This window comes from Ovis canadensis, chromosome 26, assembly GCF_042477335.2.
Source record: "Ovis canadensis isolate MfBH-ARS-UI-01 breed Bighorn chromosome 26, ARS-UI_OviCan_v2, whole genome shotgun sequence".
Lineage (NCBI taxonomy): Eukaryota > Metazoa > Chordata > Mammalia > Artiodactyla > Bovidae > Ovis > Ovis canadensis.
In genome coordinates, this window is record NC_091270.1 from 47,476,795 (window position 1) to 47,493,589 (window position 16,795).

A 16,795-nucleotide genomic window follows, 5' to 3' on the forward strand; every position below is an offset into this window, starting at 1 on the left:
CTGAGTCAAGGCAGACGCCGAAGGACAGACAACAGCGTGAAGAAGAGTCATCTTCACAATAACTGGGGGAACTAGCCCCTCCGCCGGGCACTGACATTTTGCCCACTACTTGTGCACATCGAAAGGCATGACATTTCTTACACCTTTGGAAACACCAGAGGAAATAAAAGCTATTGCTCTCATTTTGAACTTTACCTCTACTGGACCAAAGGGTTTGCTGACAGGGCAGGGATAAAAGCAAGAAAGGAGAGAGTCGCATAAAAGAAGAGATGGAGGGAACGGGTTCCTGAGCTCAAAAGCAATCAACCAGTGCTCCCCCTCACAAAGTTGCCTCCTGCAACCCCTGTACTCTGCCTTTCCGACTGAGAGGATACACAAAAATCCTGAAGTCCTCTTCTCATCCGTCCCTCTGAGGTTACTGAGACTGTGGTATCGCTCAGGAGAAGAGTCAGCCTGTGGACTCACGCATGATTCAAGGTCATCTCAGTCAAAAAAGAAGCTCTCTTAAAGTTGCTTGCACAAGCCAGATAGATGGCCCCTTGACCATGGCCACGAAGGATGCAGCTTTCTCAAGGTCATGGAGAAAGTCAGTAACAGCATCCCATCTAGAATTCTGGTCTTCCGAGGACCCACATCCTGGACCTTCTGCTATTCATTCAGTTGCATCCTGTGAGTCGGCACCTCATTGGTTACTGGACTCCTTCACTGTTGCTGCACAAGGGGGTTAGGACCCTGACACGCTGAACTCTAATTCCTGGAATCGTTGCCGTGTGATCATGACATCACAGAGGAGGCCACCAGACAGTTCTGTCTCAAGATGTTTCTAATCAAGACAAAGGATGATCTTGAGGAAGGCACGGGGAAGTTATCTTGTACAACTGAGATCCAGGCGGTGTTTATTCTTTCCTCCACTGTCATCTTCTTCTGTGGATTCCTCGTCTTATTCATATCCAGGTTCATCAGGAGGAGTTTTAACAAATGGAAAAAGAGCAAGGGAATTTTCCTGGTCAGTTCCCCTGTTACAAAGATCAGAGACAGGTTTGGCTTGTGTTTGTGTTTAGAAGACCACAAAGGCATCACCCAGTTTTCCTGGGCTAAGAGCTGTGGTGGAGTGACTTAGAAATGTGTCCACCCCGCTCGGGGGCAGGACCCCAGGCCGTCATTCCAAAGGGCACAGCTACACGGCCAGGCCTCCTCTCCCACCTCTGGGAGAAGCGCAATGTGGGTGATGCTGAATGTTAGCTCTGGAAATAGAGGTCACTGATTTGAAAAAACATCTACTAAGACTGAGTTTCTCGTGGCTCAGAAGGTAAAGAATCTGACTTCAATGCTGGAGAACTGGGTTCGACCCCTGGGTTGGGAAGATTCCCCTGGAGGAAGGAATGGCTACTCACTCCAGTATTCTGGCTTGGAGAATTTCACGGACAGAGGAGCCTGGGGGGCTACAGGCCATGGGGTCTCAAAAAGTCAGACACGACCGAGCAACTAAGCACGCCCAGCACTCTGTCTATGCTTCTATTTCGAATTTCAAAATGACAGTCATGTTAGGTACCACGAGGGAGGCAGAAGAGACACCAGGGTCAACCTCACTTTTCCGGATCATTCGTGCAAGAGGTTCAGGTACTCAGAAGTGTACACTGCCTTTTATACACGTTAAAACAACTCAGGAAGCTGTACACACGCACCCGCAGAAACCCATGCACACGTTGCACGTGTCATCCAGCCGCAAATGCAGACACACTTTTTTATGCCCAAACAAGCTTTGCAAGGGTGGGGGCTGTTGAATAACAGCTGGAAAATGATAATGGTAAAGAGCCATGGTATCTTATCCAGGGAAAACTCTGCTTAAGAGACTGTTGCTGTTCTTCTTCAGTCACTAAGCCTTGTCCAACTCCTTGCAACCCCATGGAGCCTGCTAGGCTCCTCTGTCCATAGGGATTTTTCAAGCAAGTATACCAGGTTAGGTTGCCATTTCCTTCTCCAGTAATCCTCCCAACCCAGGGATCAAACCCTTGTCTCCTGCATTGGCAGGCGGATTCTTTGCCACGGAGCCATCAGGGAAGCTGGCTTAAAGGAATAGCAACACTCAAATGCTACATAATGGCTATTCCAGTACCAGTGGTTGAATGCTCTCTGTTATTTTTCCCCAGCTTCATTTCTCTGATTTCCAAAACAAAACACATTTCAACTGTGTTTTGCAATTAATCCTGAACAGTTCCTTGAAGCACTGACTCTTGATGCTAAACATAAACTAACATAAAAGAATTTATAACTAGGTAATTTTTTCAGGGCATTGGCAATGTCATTACATGAAATTCAGGTGTCTGCATTTGAGAAGTGTCCAATATGGAAGTTTATAGATTTTTTTTTTTTTTTTTTTGCGCTAAATGAGCTTTCTGTCTGCTCAGTCATGTTTGACTCTTGGTGACCTTATGGACTTGCAGTCTACCCAGACTCCTTTGTCCATGGGTTTTCCTGGCAAGAATACTGGGGTGGGTTGCCATTTCCTCCTCAAGGGGATCTTCCCCGTCCAGAGATTGAACCTGAGTTTTGCCCGTCTCCTGCATTGCAGGCAGATTCTTTACCACTGAGTTCCCAGGGAAGCCCCAATGCTATTACTAAGTATTTCCAGATTAAAGACAACAAGCAGTGGCATTACAACTGGAAGAAGAATCCTGGGGTTCTGACTGCTTAGTGAGACTACTGGGATGCACAAATGGGTAGTGGATATAGTGAACCTGCCTTCTATCTTTATTTTATTTTTTTAGTGCACAACTAAATTGGTAGAATTATTTAGTCTCCTTAGATTTCTGCTTCCAGAAGTGTATCTTCTCCCCCATTATATTCATTTTTCTGTGGTTTACAAAAATTTGAGAACCCATTTGTCCACAAACATTTGCTGTATTTTTCATGTCTTTCTTTGGATGTAATTTATGTCTGCCTTCCAGTCCAGAGGTACCTTTCACTTCAGATAGGAAGAAGAAGTTGCAAAATGGTAATCAGTGGGGTCTTAGCAACCGACAGACTGTGCAGTTCTTTTAAATCCTGAGGAGAGAGTTTGATAACAATTGAATGACTTCTTAATAATTTGTTAGATCTAATTGAATTGAGAGTGTTGTATTTTCCTCTAAGCCTTTGGGAATGTTGGCCTAATGCAAAAATGCTACAAAGCTAGGTACTGTGGAAAGTTGTTTTAAAAAAATTATTTGGAGAGTCATAATTTTCTCCTTAAATGTGCATTTTAAAAGATTTACTACATTCATAAGTACGATTTTATTATATCTTAGGGCCAATTTGTTTTCCCACAGAAGGCACCTCGATTTTATAATGGAATTCAAATGAGTGTTCCATATTCATGTCACTGAATATCTTTAAAAAAAAAAAAAACTGATGCCCAGACAACTTCCCAGGAATGCACAGGATGAGTCATAGGTATTAGAGGCAATCGTTGATGGAGATATGAACTCTATCAAATAGTCATTTAATGAGACTTCTTACCATTCATAAAATATAGATAGAGGAATTATATCATTTCAAGAGCCTGGCTCCACATGAAATGAGCTTTTCTAAAAGTCAGAGGTCTTAGTCTACATGGTGAGATCAATGCCCATTCACTTGTGTCTTTTTGTGGACTAGCTCAAGACTAACAGACCCAGAGGCTGTTGTCAGCCTCCAGCCTGTTTTCATTGCCTGCCCACGAGTATGTCATTTAATTTTGCTATACCTCAGTTTCCTTCAGTATAAAATGGATTCAATCAGACTTACTTTGTCTACCTCATAAGATTATTATAAATTTCAAATACAGTCATCCTTTGGTATCAGCAACAGGTTGGTTGCAGGACATCCCCCCCATACCCAAATCTGAGGGTGCTCAAGTCCCTTATATAACAGGGCATAGTACTTGCACATTCTTTGTGCATGTCTCCAGTACACTTCAAATCATTTCTAGATGAGTTATAATAACAAGTACAATGTAAATGCTGTGTAACTAGAGGCCAACACCCCACAAATTCAAGCTTTGTCTTCTGGAACTTTCTGGAATTGTTTTTCCAACTATTTTCCATCTGATGTTGGTTGAATCCGCAGAGGTGGAACCCAAAGATTGTATAATAAGTAAAGGCATTTTATAAACATGAGGAAGGATCATAGTTTCAACAGGACAGGATACCAGATAAGGAATTAAAATCAACATAAAATGGCTAAACATTTCCCTCTTCTTTCTTGCTAAAAAACAAAACAAAACAAAACAGATACTTAACTAACCACCTAGAAATCCACTTGTAATCTTTGTTCTTTGTCCATGTATCTTGATGGAAAAGGATAAGACACTTATTCCCAGAGCAGAAAGAAGCTTGCTTCTCTCAACCCTGATCATTACGACAGAGTCGGTATGAAGGGTGTGAGACAGACATGGCAAAGACTGAAGGGTTCAGAAAGAAACTACTGCGGAAGAGCAGTAAAATGCAAACCGAGTCAGATTCATCCTGTGAAACATGGAAGAGGGGACTTAAGGTTCCTGGGGTGGGACAAGGTGGAGAGGTTCTGGCTGATGTCACAGCAGGAGACGCCATCAACCACACATGAAACCCATGACCTCCTCTGAGACCCACTCTCCATTTCTTTCTCTTGCTTCTAGGAATTTAATTCAGGTAACATGAGACGTAAGCAATCAAGAAGTCTCACCTTCCAGGGCCACTTTCGTGATCGTATAGAAATGCTGCTCTCGGCACAGACTTTCGTGGGACAGGTATTGGTGAGTACGTTCCCAGTGGCCACTTGCTAAAAGACTTTAGCCACGACTGTGATGCATGGTCCACGCAAAGGTGTCTGCTGTTCCCTGGCAGCCTTTCCCAAAACATCACTACCTCCTAACAGCTGTCTCCCTGCGTCTACGCTCTCCAACTTATGATTCTGCTTGCTTTTTCCTTTGGAGTGAAGAGAATCACTTGGCATTGTATTTTCTATTTGTTGTCAGTCTATCCCCCAGAAGAAAAACTTGATTAGGGCAAAGATTGTGTGCATTCTGTTCACCTTGTATGTAGATGGTTTGTTCTCTTTGTAATGTAGATGGATGCCGGGCATATAGCTGACGCTCAAATAATGTTGGTTTGTAGTGGATTCTCTGCTCTGTAAGGGACAGGTATTTCCCCCTCCTTTGATGCTAACAGCTTCCTTTCTTCAGTGTTGACATATATACACTACCATATGTAACACACAGCTAGTGGGGAAGCTGCTGTCTAGCACAAAGGGTGCTCTGTGATGACCAGGAGGGTGGGATGGAGGGGGCTGGGAAGGAGGCTGAAGAGGGAGGGGATGTATGTATGCTTATAGCTGATTAATGTTGTTGTACAGCAGAAACCAACACAACATTGTATAGCTATTATCCTCCAATTAAAAATAAATTTTAAAAAGCTAGTCTTTTTTTGCCTCTGACTATTTATCATTTACTTCCTGTTTTCATCCAGGTAAACTCTGATGCATTAAAATTCAATCCAGGCATCATCTCATCAGGGAAATTTTACCTTATCTCCCTAGCTCTCTTGGTAAAGACTCTTGTCTTCAGTGCAGGAGACCTGGGTTCAATCCCTGGGTCAGGAAAATCCCCTGGAGAAGGAAATGGCAACCCACTCCAGTATTCTTGCCTGGAAAATCCTATGGACAGAGGAGCTTGGTGGCTACAGTCCAGGGGTCGCAAAGAGTCAGACACAACTAAGCGACTAAACCGCAACCACTGTATTAATCTAAGAGTCCCCATCTCTAGGTTTCTATCATTTCTACTGTTCTTAAAATTATCTGTGCGTAAGCCTGTCTCCCCCCACTGCTCCATGGGCTCCTTGAGAGAAAAAGACCATGTTGCGGGGGGAACGTTTATACCCCATTGTCTGGAAATAGCAGACGCCCTGTAAATGACTATCACCCTGATCATCATTTCAGTAGTATTGTGTGATGTGAAACATTCAAAATCAGAATCTGTAACGTGAGTGTGTGCTGCCATCGCGTGGTAACACGGTGGAAGGAGCTGTGTGGGAACCAACGACGACCGTCTTTTGTGATTCATACATCATTCTTTTCTAGAAAACTCAATGTTACTTAATTCAGATCTAACTAGCTTTTAAAACTTAAAGTACACAAGTAAACTCACGTCGATGAACCCTGCAGTGAATACTGAATCATCTGAGAATGTGCCTCCCTCTTATTTTTTTTTCCTCCTAGAGTTTTGGTCTCTTTTTTGAAATCCTTATCCCCAAGACCTGTTAGAGAAGGATTTTCTGGTTCTTTTTTAAACTTTTATCAGGGATTTGTTGGTTAGGCTCTCATCAAGGGTTCAAATCATGTCAGATTACATGTGGACAATGTTGGGACTAAAGCAGTCAAGGTGACTGGCATGAGGCAAAAGAGAACCTAACACCTATATCATATAGAGAGTGGGTGGGAAGGAATAAGCGTCGAGTACATGCCAATATATATTACTTATTTAATGGTGGAAAAATTGTTCTTTTGATCTGACAGTTTATGATTAAATAGTTGGAACGATAGAAAGCAGAATAGTCTCTGTGAGGCTTCCAAGCAAGTGTGTATGAAAGGATGGGGTGGGGTGGGGATGGCTCCTTCCTTCCACCCATCCTTTCTTCGTAATTTCCTTTCTTCCTTCTTTCCACAAATATTTGTTGTTTGCAGCTACACGCAAAGCATATATTCTCAATATGGTGAAAAATGCAGGCAAGAGTCTTACACTGAGGGACTGAAATTCTCGTGGAGGTAGAAGTGATAAATATGTACATAAACAGAAGGGATAAATACAGATGGTTATCAGTAAAAGAATGATGAGGGGTAGGTTTGAGAATGTTGGTGCTTTTGGAGTTAGACCACATTAGATGCAGTAATCTGAGAGGAAATCTCTGAAAAGGTAAGATTTGAGCTGAGACCTGAAGAATCAGAAGAATAAAGAGATTACAGAGCAGAAAGAACAAGTTTCCTGTTTGAGAGAAGAGACTTGTGGAAGTAGGGGTTCAAATTACTGCAAACGCCAAATGAGATTCCTGTGTCAGAGGCCAGGAGGTAGGAGAACAGTGCGGTCTGAGTAGAGATGGGAGGGCCCTGCAATGCTTAGGTTGCTCAAATGGGAGGATTTATTCTGATGCAACAGGGAGTCATTGAGGAGTTTTTAAGAAGCATGGGTTGACACAGTCTAATTATGTTTTAGAATTTCAAGAGGCACTAAAGTTTGAAAATAAAGGAATTGTCAAAGGCAAACTAGTTTGTTTCATGATATATGTGTGTGTGTGTCTGTGTTAATCGCTCAGTTGTGTCCAACTCTTTGCAATCCCATGGACTGTAACCAGCTAGGTTTCTCTGTCATATGTGAGAGTGTGTGTGTCTGTCGGTTCAACTCAGTCACTCAGTCGTGTCTGACTCTTTGGACATGGACTGCAGCATGCCAGGCTTCCCTGTCCACCACCAACTCCCAGAGCCTACTCAAACTCATGGCCATCAAGTCGGTGATGCCATCCAACCATCTCATCCTCTGTCATCCCCTTCTCCTCCCACCTTCAATCTTTCCCAGCATCAGAGTCTTTTCAGATGAGTCAGTTCTTCACATCAGGTGGCCAGAGTATTGAATTTTCAGCTTCAGCATCAGTCCTTCCAATGAACGAACATTCAGGACTGATTTCCTTTAGGATGGACTGGGTGGATCTCCTGGCAGTCCAAGGGACGCTCAAGAGTCTTCTCCAACACCACAGTTCAAAAGCATCAATTCTTCGGTGCTCAGCTTTCTTTATAGTCTAACTCTCACATCTATATGTGACTACTGGAAAAACCATAGCCTTGACTAGACAGACCTTTGCTGGCAAAGTAATGTTTCTGCTTTTTAATATGCTGTCTATGTTGGTCATAGCTTATCTTCCAAGGAGCAAGCGTCTTTTAATTTCATCTGCAGTGAATTTGGAGCCTCCCAAAATAAAGATGTGAGTGTGTGTGTGTGTGTGTGTGTGTGTGTGTGTGTAGTGTATAATTAATATCACAATTGATATCACTTTTATCCTTCTTAATTTCAATATCTTGTTTTCCTCCATTTATTTTAATTTCTTTTTCCCCCCTCCAGTCAGTTTTAATGAAAATAGTTCTATAGCCCATGCTACCCCAGCCATTCAGGGTGAGAATTTTCTAATAAACCTTTTCTGAAACAAAAAACTGCTTCATTTCACACTATCCAAAGGTGCCCAACCCTAAGTTTGGGGATGAGTTGACTGGATGGGCCCTGAGTTTATTGGGAGAAATCCTCAAATCTTGACAGATGGCACCTCACAAAGGGCCGGCACAGTGAGTACTAGCTTCCAAAGAAAGAAGGATTGTTAAGGCAGTGCAACGTCCTGTGCCTGACGTACAGTGAGGCCAAACAAACTGAAATGTTGGAGTATGGAGCAGACAAAGGTTTATTGCAGGGCCATGCAAGGAGACCAGTGGTTCGTGCCCTGAAAAGCCCAAACTCCCACTTTTAGCAGAGTGTTTTTAAAACCCACTGGCTGATGATGAGATAGCAGGGTGGTGTCATGGGGTTAACATTATCAGTCCTTAGGCTCTGGCCTGGGGCCAGGTGCTCAAGGTGATTAAATAAATAACATCTTCCATTTGCTGGGGGCTTCCCAGGTAGCTCAGCTGGTAAAGAGTCCACCTGCAATGCAGGAGACCCACTTGAATTGCTGGGTTGGGAAGTTCCCCTGAAGAAGGGATAAGCTACCCACTCCAATATTCTTGCCTGGAGAATCCCCATGGATAGAGGTGCCTGGTGGGCTACAGTCCATGGGGTGGCAAAGAGTCAGACACAGCTGAGCGACTAAGCATATTTGTTGGAGAGGAGGAGGTTTTTTCCATTTGCAAAACAACTCAGGAAATGTGCATCAAATGCTATTATCTAGGTGCTTCAGAGAGGAGCTAAAGCAGGAGACATGGAGGAAAGCATGCCCCACCCTCGTGGCCCCATGGGGCCCTGCGAGGCTGTGGGGTCAAGGAATGATAACTAAGCTGCTCCACCTTGTGAAGCTTGGCCTTGAAAAGGATCATCCTTCAGTTCAGTTCAGTTCAGTTGCTCAGTCGTGTCCAACTCTTTGTGACCCCATGGACTGCAGCACGCCAGGCCACCCTGTCCATCACCAATTCCCGGAGCTTACCCAAACTCATGTCCATTGAGTCGGTGATGCCATCCAACCATCTCATCCTCTGTCATCCTCTTCTCCTCCTGCTCTCAATCTTTCCCAGCATCAGGGTCTTTTCAGATGAGTCAGCTCTTCGCATCAGGTGGCCAATCCTTACCTATAGGTTAAGGGGCAGAAGAGGCTCTGCCCTCCCCCTACTACCTGTGGTACCCAGCCTGGGTAGAGGTGGCCTTGGCCATCTTATATTTATCACACTTCCTTTAGATCATCACTGCGGTTCCCAGAAGCCTCCAGCAGCAACCGTGACACTCCTCAGACAACCATCCACAGGTACTTTTTCCTCTCAAGGCCAGGAAGCCACTGCACTGGTCAGCTCGCATCACAGAGGCCTGGTAGGAATGGGCACCTTTGAGGATAGGTCCCTGCCCATCCTGGGCTCAGTTTCTCCATGCCCCATGCAAGGGAGTGCAGGAATGGAGTTTGATGTCTTCCTGCTCCTCTGCAGAAGCAGTGTGGTACTTCTCAGACTGCTTCCTTTCCACACCTTCCTCATTCTGTTCTGGGGTCCTGGCCAATAACTTCAGTTCAGTTCAGTCACTCAGTCATGTCCAGCTCTTTGTGACCTCATGGACTGCTGCCATGAGCGGAGTTCCTCATGCTAGCTCCCTTGTTTGCAGCTTCCCGACCGTGAGAGGCACTGACTGCAGCACACCAGGCTTCCCTGTCCATCACCAACTCCCAGACCCTATTCTAACTCATGGCCATCAAGTCGGTGATGCCATCCAACCATCTCATCCTCTGTCATCCCCTTCTCCTCCCACCTTCAATCTTTCCCAGCATCAGGGTCTTTTCCAATGAGTCAGTTCTTCACATAAGGTGGCCAGAGTATTGAATTTTCAGCTTCAGCATCAGTCCTTCCGATGAACATTCAGGACTGATTTCCTTTAGGATGGACTGGGTGGATCTCCTGGCAGTTCAAGGGACGCTCAAGAGTCTTCTCCAACACCACAGTTCAAAAGCATCAATTCTTCGGCGCTCAGCTTTCTTTATAGTCCAACTCTCACATCCATACATGACCACTGGAAAAACCATAGCCTTGACTAGATGGACCTTTGTTGGCAAAGTAATGTCTCTGCTTTTTAATATGCTGTCTATGTTGGTCATAGCTTATCTTCCAAGGAGCAAGCGTCTTTTAATTTCATGGCTGCAGTCACCATCTGCAGTGATTTTTGGAGCCAAAAAAAGTCTCTCACTATTTCCATTGTTTTCCCATGTATTTGCCATGAAATGGTGGGACCAGATGCCATGATCTTAGTTTTCTGAATGTTGAGCTTTAAGCCAACTTTTTCACTCTCACTTTCATCAAGAGGCTCTTTAGTTTTCTTCACCTTCTGCCATAAGGGTGTTGTCATCTGCACATCTGAGGTTATTGATATTTCTCCCTGCAATCTTTATTCCAGCTTGTGCTTCTTCCAGCTCAGCGTTTTTCATGATGTACTCTGCATAGAAGTTAAATAAGCAGGGTGACAATACACAGCCTTGACATACTCCTTTTCCTATTTGGAACCAGTCTGTTGTTTCATGTCCAGTTCTAACTGTTGCTTCCTGACCTGCATATAGGTTTCTCAAGAGGCAGGTCAGGCAGTCTGGTATTCCCATCTCTTGAAGAATTTTCCACAATTTATTGTGATCCACACAGTCAAAGGCTTTGGCATAGTCAGTAAAGCAGAAATAGATGTTTTTCTAGAACTCTTTGCTTTTTTGATGATCCAGTGGATGTTGGCAATTTGACCTCTGGTTCCTTTGCCTTTTCTAAAACCAGCTTGAACATCTGGAAGTTCACAGTTCACGTATTCCACAGTTTGTTTCCTCCTAAATCATCATGGTGGTCAATTTCCTGATCACTGGGCCTATTTTCATCGCTGGAGCAGCTTGGATGAACTTGTTTTTCCCGAGCTCGCACTCACACTGTCTCCCCAGTCACCTCTGCCGAGGGCCACCAGTCGTCTTGTCAACCTGGAGATCCCTGAATCGGGAACCTTGGCGGCCTCACCTGGCCAGGCACAGCCTAGAAGCCACAGCGCTGCACTGCGCATGCCCAGCGCGGCCCCACTGCGCCTGCGCGCCTGCACCTGGCCAGTCATCTGGGCTGAGTGCTTTTCAACAGGTTATTCAGTTGCGTTTCATTTATAAAAATGTTTTCCTCCGAACGCGTCTTTGGTCACATTTCACAGGCCTTGGCAAGTGATATTCTGGTTTTTAGAAATGCCTGATTCGTCTTTAAGTTGTTTAAGTTTTAATTTTGATTTACGGTTGGATTCGTAATCTATCGAGGCATGCGTGCTTTTGTTTCCTTAGGAATGGAAGACTCTCTTTTCTATTTTGGTGAAATTGATGGACCAAGAATATCACTGCCTTTATGATCTCTAGTTGATGAAATTTATGGGGAAATTCTTTGTTACCTAGTACATGGTCAATTTTTATTACTGTGTAATGGACTTTACATTGGAGAAGGAAATGGCAACCCACTCCAGTGTTTTTGCCTGGAGAATCCCGGGGAGGGGAGAGCCTGGTGGGCTGCCGTCTGTGGGGTCGCACAGAGTCGGACACGACTGAAGCAACTTAGCAGTAGCAGCAGCAATGGACTTTTGAGAGAATGTGTATGGTTTGACATAAAGGCACTATAATGATGTTATATGTATTTTCCTACCCTTAATTAATTGCTGACTGCTTGGAAAGGGAGTGTCCAAATTTTTCATTCATGATTTTATAGTTTTATCAAATATCTTGCATTTCTATCAGATGTAGAGTTAGATATGTTATATAGCATCAATTGATGCATAGTTACCTGTTATATCTCCGTGGTCGATAGTGCGTTTTACTAATATGAAATATTCATTTTTGTCACATTAACTAGGTGTTTTTTGTCACATAGAGTTGGGGTTTTTTGTAGATTTTTTTATCCCTGGGATATTTTAGGATTAATATTAGCATGTAACATTGCTTTCTTTTTATTCATACTTGACTGAGATGTCTTTGCCCAGCTTCTTTCAGTCTTGATTTCTTATTTCCTCTTATGTGTCTCTTTAAATACCATGTAGCTGGATTTTTGTGTTTATTGATTTAAGAATACATTTATTTGTTAATTTACCAGGAGAATTTAATTATTTTCCTTTATGGTGATCTGTTTCATTGGTCTTTATAATATTTAGAGATTGAATTTACTGCATAATAGGCTATCTAAATATCTGTGGCTTAAGCAAACAAACGGGAGGTCTATTAGTAAGGAAAGGGAGAGTGGGTATTGGATAAACAACTAGGACCTTTGTAACATATTTGTTCCTTATTGGGGAGGCAAAATGACATGGTGAATGAGAATTCTGAAAGACGTGAACTTAAAACATTGGCTTCTGCACTTCATCTTGAGCAAATTAATTTTTCCCAAACTGCACTTCTTTCATATAATGTGAATAACCTTCCTTAAAATGTTGCAGGGAGTATTGTAAACCCTTCATGCAGTTCAGTTCAGTCACTCAGTCGTGTCTGACTCTTTGCGACCCCATGGACTGCAGCACACCAGGCTTCCCTGTCCAGCACCAACTCCCGGAGTTTACCCAAACTCATTTCCATTGAGTTGGTGATATCATCCAACCATTTTATCCTCCTGCCTTTGATCTTTCCCAGCATCAAAGCCGTAGGTGTACTAAATACTGACAATTGGCTGATATCTATGTTCCTTATTTGTTGAGGTGAGTGAAAGTTGCTCAGTCATATCCAATTCTGAGACCCCACGGACTATACAGTCCATGGAATTCTCTAGGCCAGAATGCTAGAGTAGGTAGCCTATCCCTTCTCCAGTGGATGTTAGTGACCCAGGAATCAAACTGGGGTCTCCTGCACTGCAGGTGGATTCTTTACCAACTGGTCCTTATTTGTTGTTTTTTATTCATTTTATTTCTTTTGCATTTTGGGGGTAATATAAATGGCATTTATTTTAATAGTCAAAGTTTTCCAAAACTTAATTAGAAGAGTAGTACTGTTTTTATAATTTTGCAAATGTCTTTTCTGTCTGGTCTAGTTCAAGACAGCTAGAATCTTAAATTTGTTTCTAGAGGCAGTATGTTGTTTTGAAACATACTGAGAAAACCCAGCTTCACATAGGTCTGTAGTTAGAAAATAAAGGACCTCACAGATTTCCCTTGAGAAGGCTTTGGGATTCCTGGGGCAGAGTCCTCAGACCACACTTTGATAGTATGTGGAAGGGAGGTGCAGTGCTGTTTTGGACCAGAGAGGGCAGAGATCTTTACCTAGCTCTGGGCTCAGCCTCTGCCACCTTCCCCCAGAGGCCTGTGTTTGTGTGGCAGCATTAGCTTCTGGCCTCTGAGCTCTGAATCCATCAGCCCACAGCATCAAGGGAGCCATTGGCGCCTCTCCACCCTCCCAGGTGAAGTGACTAAGACTGCAGTGTTGCAACTGGCTTGGCCATGTTGTAAGCGGCCATGGAACAGCAAACAGACCCACTATTAGTATTCCTATGACAGATTTCTGAATTTCGGCTCTCTTTTCTGCTTATCTGTTTTGGATGTGGTTGTTGGTTTAAACCCCCCTCAGTGTTAGTGACAAGCCTCTAACAGTTGGGCTGAATTAATTGTGGTTAAGTCAATACACAAGTGGCCTCGTGAGTGCTGAAATTGTGTTGTTGCTTTGTCAGTAAGTTGTGTCCAACTTTTTTGCAACTCCATGAACTGTAGCCCGCCAGGCTCTTCTGTCCATGGGATTTCCCTGGCAAGAACATTGGAGTGGGTTGCCATTTCCTTCTTTGTCTTTTGCATCTTTTGACTTGGGTGTTTCCATTTTTAATAGAATATCATAAGCATTTCAGGAAATGAAGTTCAGAACAAACTCCCCACCTATATTTCTCTCTAGTCATATCTGCCTGTTTTATAGCTGTATACTGCTCTCCCATGAGACTATTGGCCCATTTTTCCTCCACACCACCCCTCTTTTTTTTTCCTGAAATTGTTGAAATAATCTGAACATTCAGTTCCAGATTGCCACTGTTTTTAGGGGTTTTGTTTTGTTTTGGGCTTTTAGCATTGTACAACGGGTTAGATTTCTTTCTTAATATTTTCTTTAGAGTTAAAAATTCCATTAATTTTACCTGTTTTATTAGGCATCACTTTTCTTATGTAACTTATTTTAACTTTCTTTTTTTTTTTTTTTCTTGAGTACTTGCCATATTCATTTGCCAGGGAAATGGTAGATGTGTACTTTCCGAATTCTTGGATGTCCAAAAATTCTTTTCTGTTGCTCTCAGAAGTAAACTATAACTTGGTTGGGTTTAGAATTCTTGGCTTATAATCCTTTTTCCTAAAATCTCTGGAAGTGCTGTTTCAAAGTGTTCTGGCTCCTTAAGGATACTTGCTAGATACTATGTCCTTGTTTCTGGTCTCTGAAACCCCTCTCTCTCCTCTGCTTTGCCACGTGAGGCTAGTGCTCAGCAGCCACAGGTCGCTTGTCACCCTTGTGCTCTAGAGTGGGGGGAGGAACCCCTCCTTCTGTGTTTTGCGTCTGTTGTTTTCAGCTTCAGTTCATCAGGTTTTTCTCTCCAGCAGCCACGTTTGGTTTCCATTCCCAGTTTTTTCCAACGGTGCTGGAACCAAAGCTCACTAGCCAATCCAGGACACCTCTGCCCAAGTCTGAAGCCCATCTCCAAAGGGCACCTCTTTTAAGATGCTCAATATCGAGAATCCTGACCTTTCTTTGTTGATCCCCCAGCACCTGGGGGCGCAGCTTCTTGCAGTTACTGCCTGTGTTACCCCCATGTTCCTCTGCCTTTCCAATCCTCCCGTACTGTTTCACAGATCTTTAGAATCTCACCAGGAACACTAACGGGAATTCTGAAACGTTTGATTATGTATTCTGTGAGGCTTCCCTGGTGGCTCAGAGGTTAAAAGCATCTGCCTGCAATGCGGGAGACCTGGGTCCAATCCCTGGGTCGGGAAGATCCCCTGGAGAAGGAAATGGCAACCCACTCCAGTATTCTTGCCTGGAGAATCCCATGGATGGAGGAGCCTGGTGGGCTACAGTCCACAGGGTCACAAAGAGTCAGACACGACTGAGCGACTTCACTTTCGCTCTTTCACCGGAAGTTATTTCATCTGTTTCGTTGGCCTGATCCTCCTGTTTTCTTATCCTTTCTGCGTAATTGTCAATTTTCTGTTGTCTGCTCACTTTTGCAAAGGAAGATCTAGGGTTTCATAGCGCCCCTTGTCAACTGCGTTGACGGCTGTTTGTATTCTGAAGACACCCATAACCATCCACCAGCTGAACAGGGGTTTTAAGTCCCACTGGGGCTTCCCGGGTGGTTCAGTGGTAAAGAATCTACCTGCCAGTGCAAGAGATACAGAAGACATGGGTTTGATCCCTGGGTTGGGAAGATCCCTTGGAGAAGGAAATGGCAACCCTCTCCAGTATTCTTGTCTGAAAAACCCCATGGACAGAGGAGCCTGGTGGGCTACAGTCCTTGGGGTCTCAGAGAGTTGGACTGAGCATGCACACACCAGGCAGAAATCAAAGCCCAGATGGAGGGCTTCTACCTCTGCCAGCCAGCCAGCACTTCCAGACTTTGTTCCTTCAACCCAAGGGAAATTCCTAAGTCTTCTCAGAATATCTCCCATTTTTACCTGAACAGCCTTCACAAACTGTTAGCTCCCAGAGCCTTATTCTGGTTTGGTACACATTTTCTTGTTTGTTACACATAATTTCTGGACCATCCTTTTTACATTTTTACATTTACATACTTTTTACATTTTACATCCTTTTTACATGAAGTTGATGTTCTTCTTGCATAAAGCTAAAATTTCCCTCTTTTATTTATATTTTTGTTCATTTCTATGTCATGGATTGCTGCAAATATATGGCCTTGCCACCATATTTCTGGAGATTTGTCAATACATGATTTACACATGAATAATCACTTATGGAATGTAGCCTTGGAGAAAAATATGTAATTATATGTACAAGAAGAAAAAATATTTCATGAAAACTATTAATAATGATTCATCTGCTGATATATGTATATTTTATATACATTCACCCCCAACATTTTTTCCTGAGCTTCAGACTACATTTGTAACCTAATATCTCCACGAGACCCACTAACTTAGTGATGTCTCCATCGATTCATGATTCAGATGTTAAAATAGAACAGACAGTAAGAGTTGAGACCCCAAGAAAAATAGATGTCAGTAATTCCCAGTAAGCTACAGCTTCTGCCACTTACAAAGCAGTTGAAAGAAAACCATTTGAAAGTCTTAGCATCTTGACCAATCCCATGTAAATTAGGGTAAACTGGAAATTGGAGGGAGCTCTTATTGTAGTGGGGTAGTGGTGGGGAGGCATGGGGCTTTCCTCTCCTGGCAAGTGAGAGACCACTTAGAAAGATCAGATTGCATCTCTTAGAACTTTGGGGACACACAAGCTGATGCCTGGTTCGTTGGTTAAGAGAGATGGCCACCCTGAAGATAATCTGTTCTTCCAGTGTTTCTTGGGGCAAAGGGTGCTCGAGCTGGTCCATGGGCCAGACATGGGTCACGGGCGAGACTCTTCTCGAACCTGTCCAAGTAGGCATCTGGAGG

At 43.5% G+C, this 16,795-nt stretch overlaps 1 protein-coding gene across 1 annotated transcript in view; it reads left to right on the forward strand.

Moving 5' to 3' along the window:
• Positions 1–817: 817 nt before the first annotated feature.
• The window catches only part of KCNU1 (potassium calcium-activated channel subfamily U member 1), a 138,971-nt gene continuing 122,993 nt past the window's right edge, over positions 818–16,795 (forward strand). Inside the window, exons 1-2 of the mRNA XM_069572840.1 lie at positions 818–1,006; positions 4,637–4,753. Of these exons, the coding sequence (XP_069428941.1) occupies positions 818–1,006; positions 4,637–4,753 (306 nt within the window). The remainder of the gene's footprint in view (positions 1,007–4,636; positions 4,754–16,795) is intronic.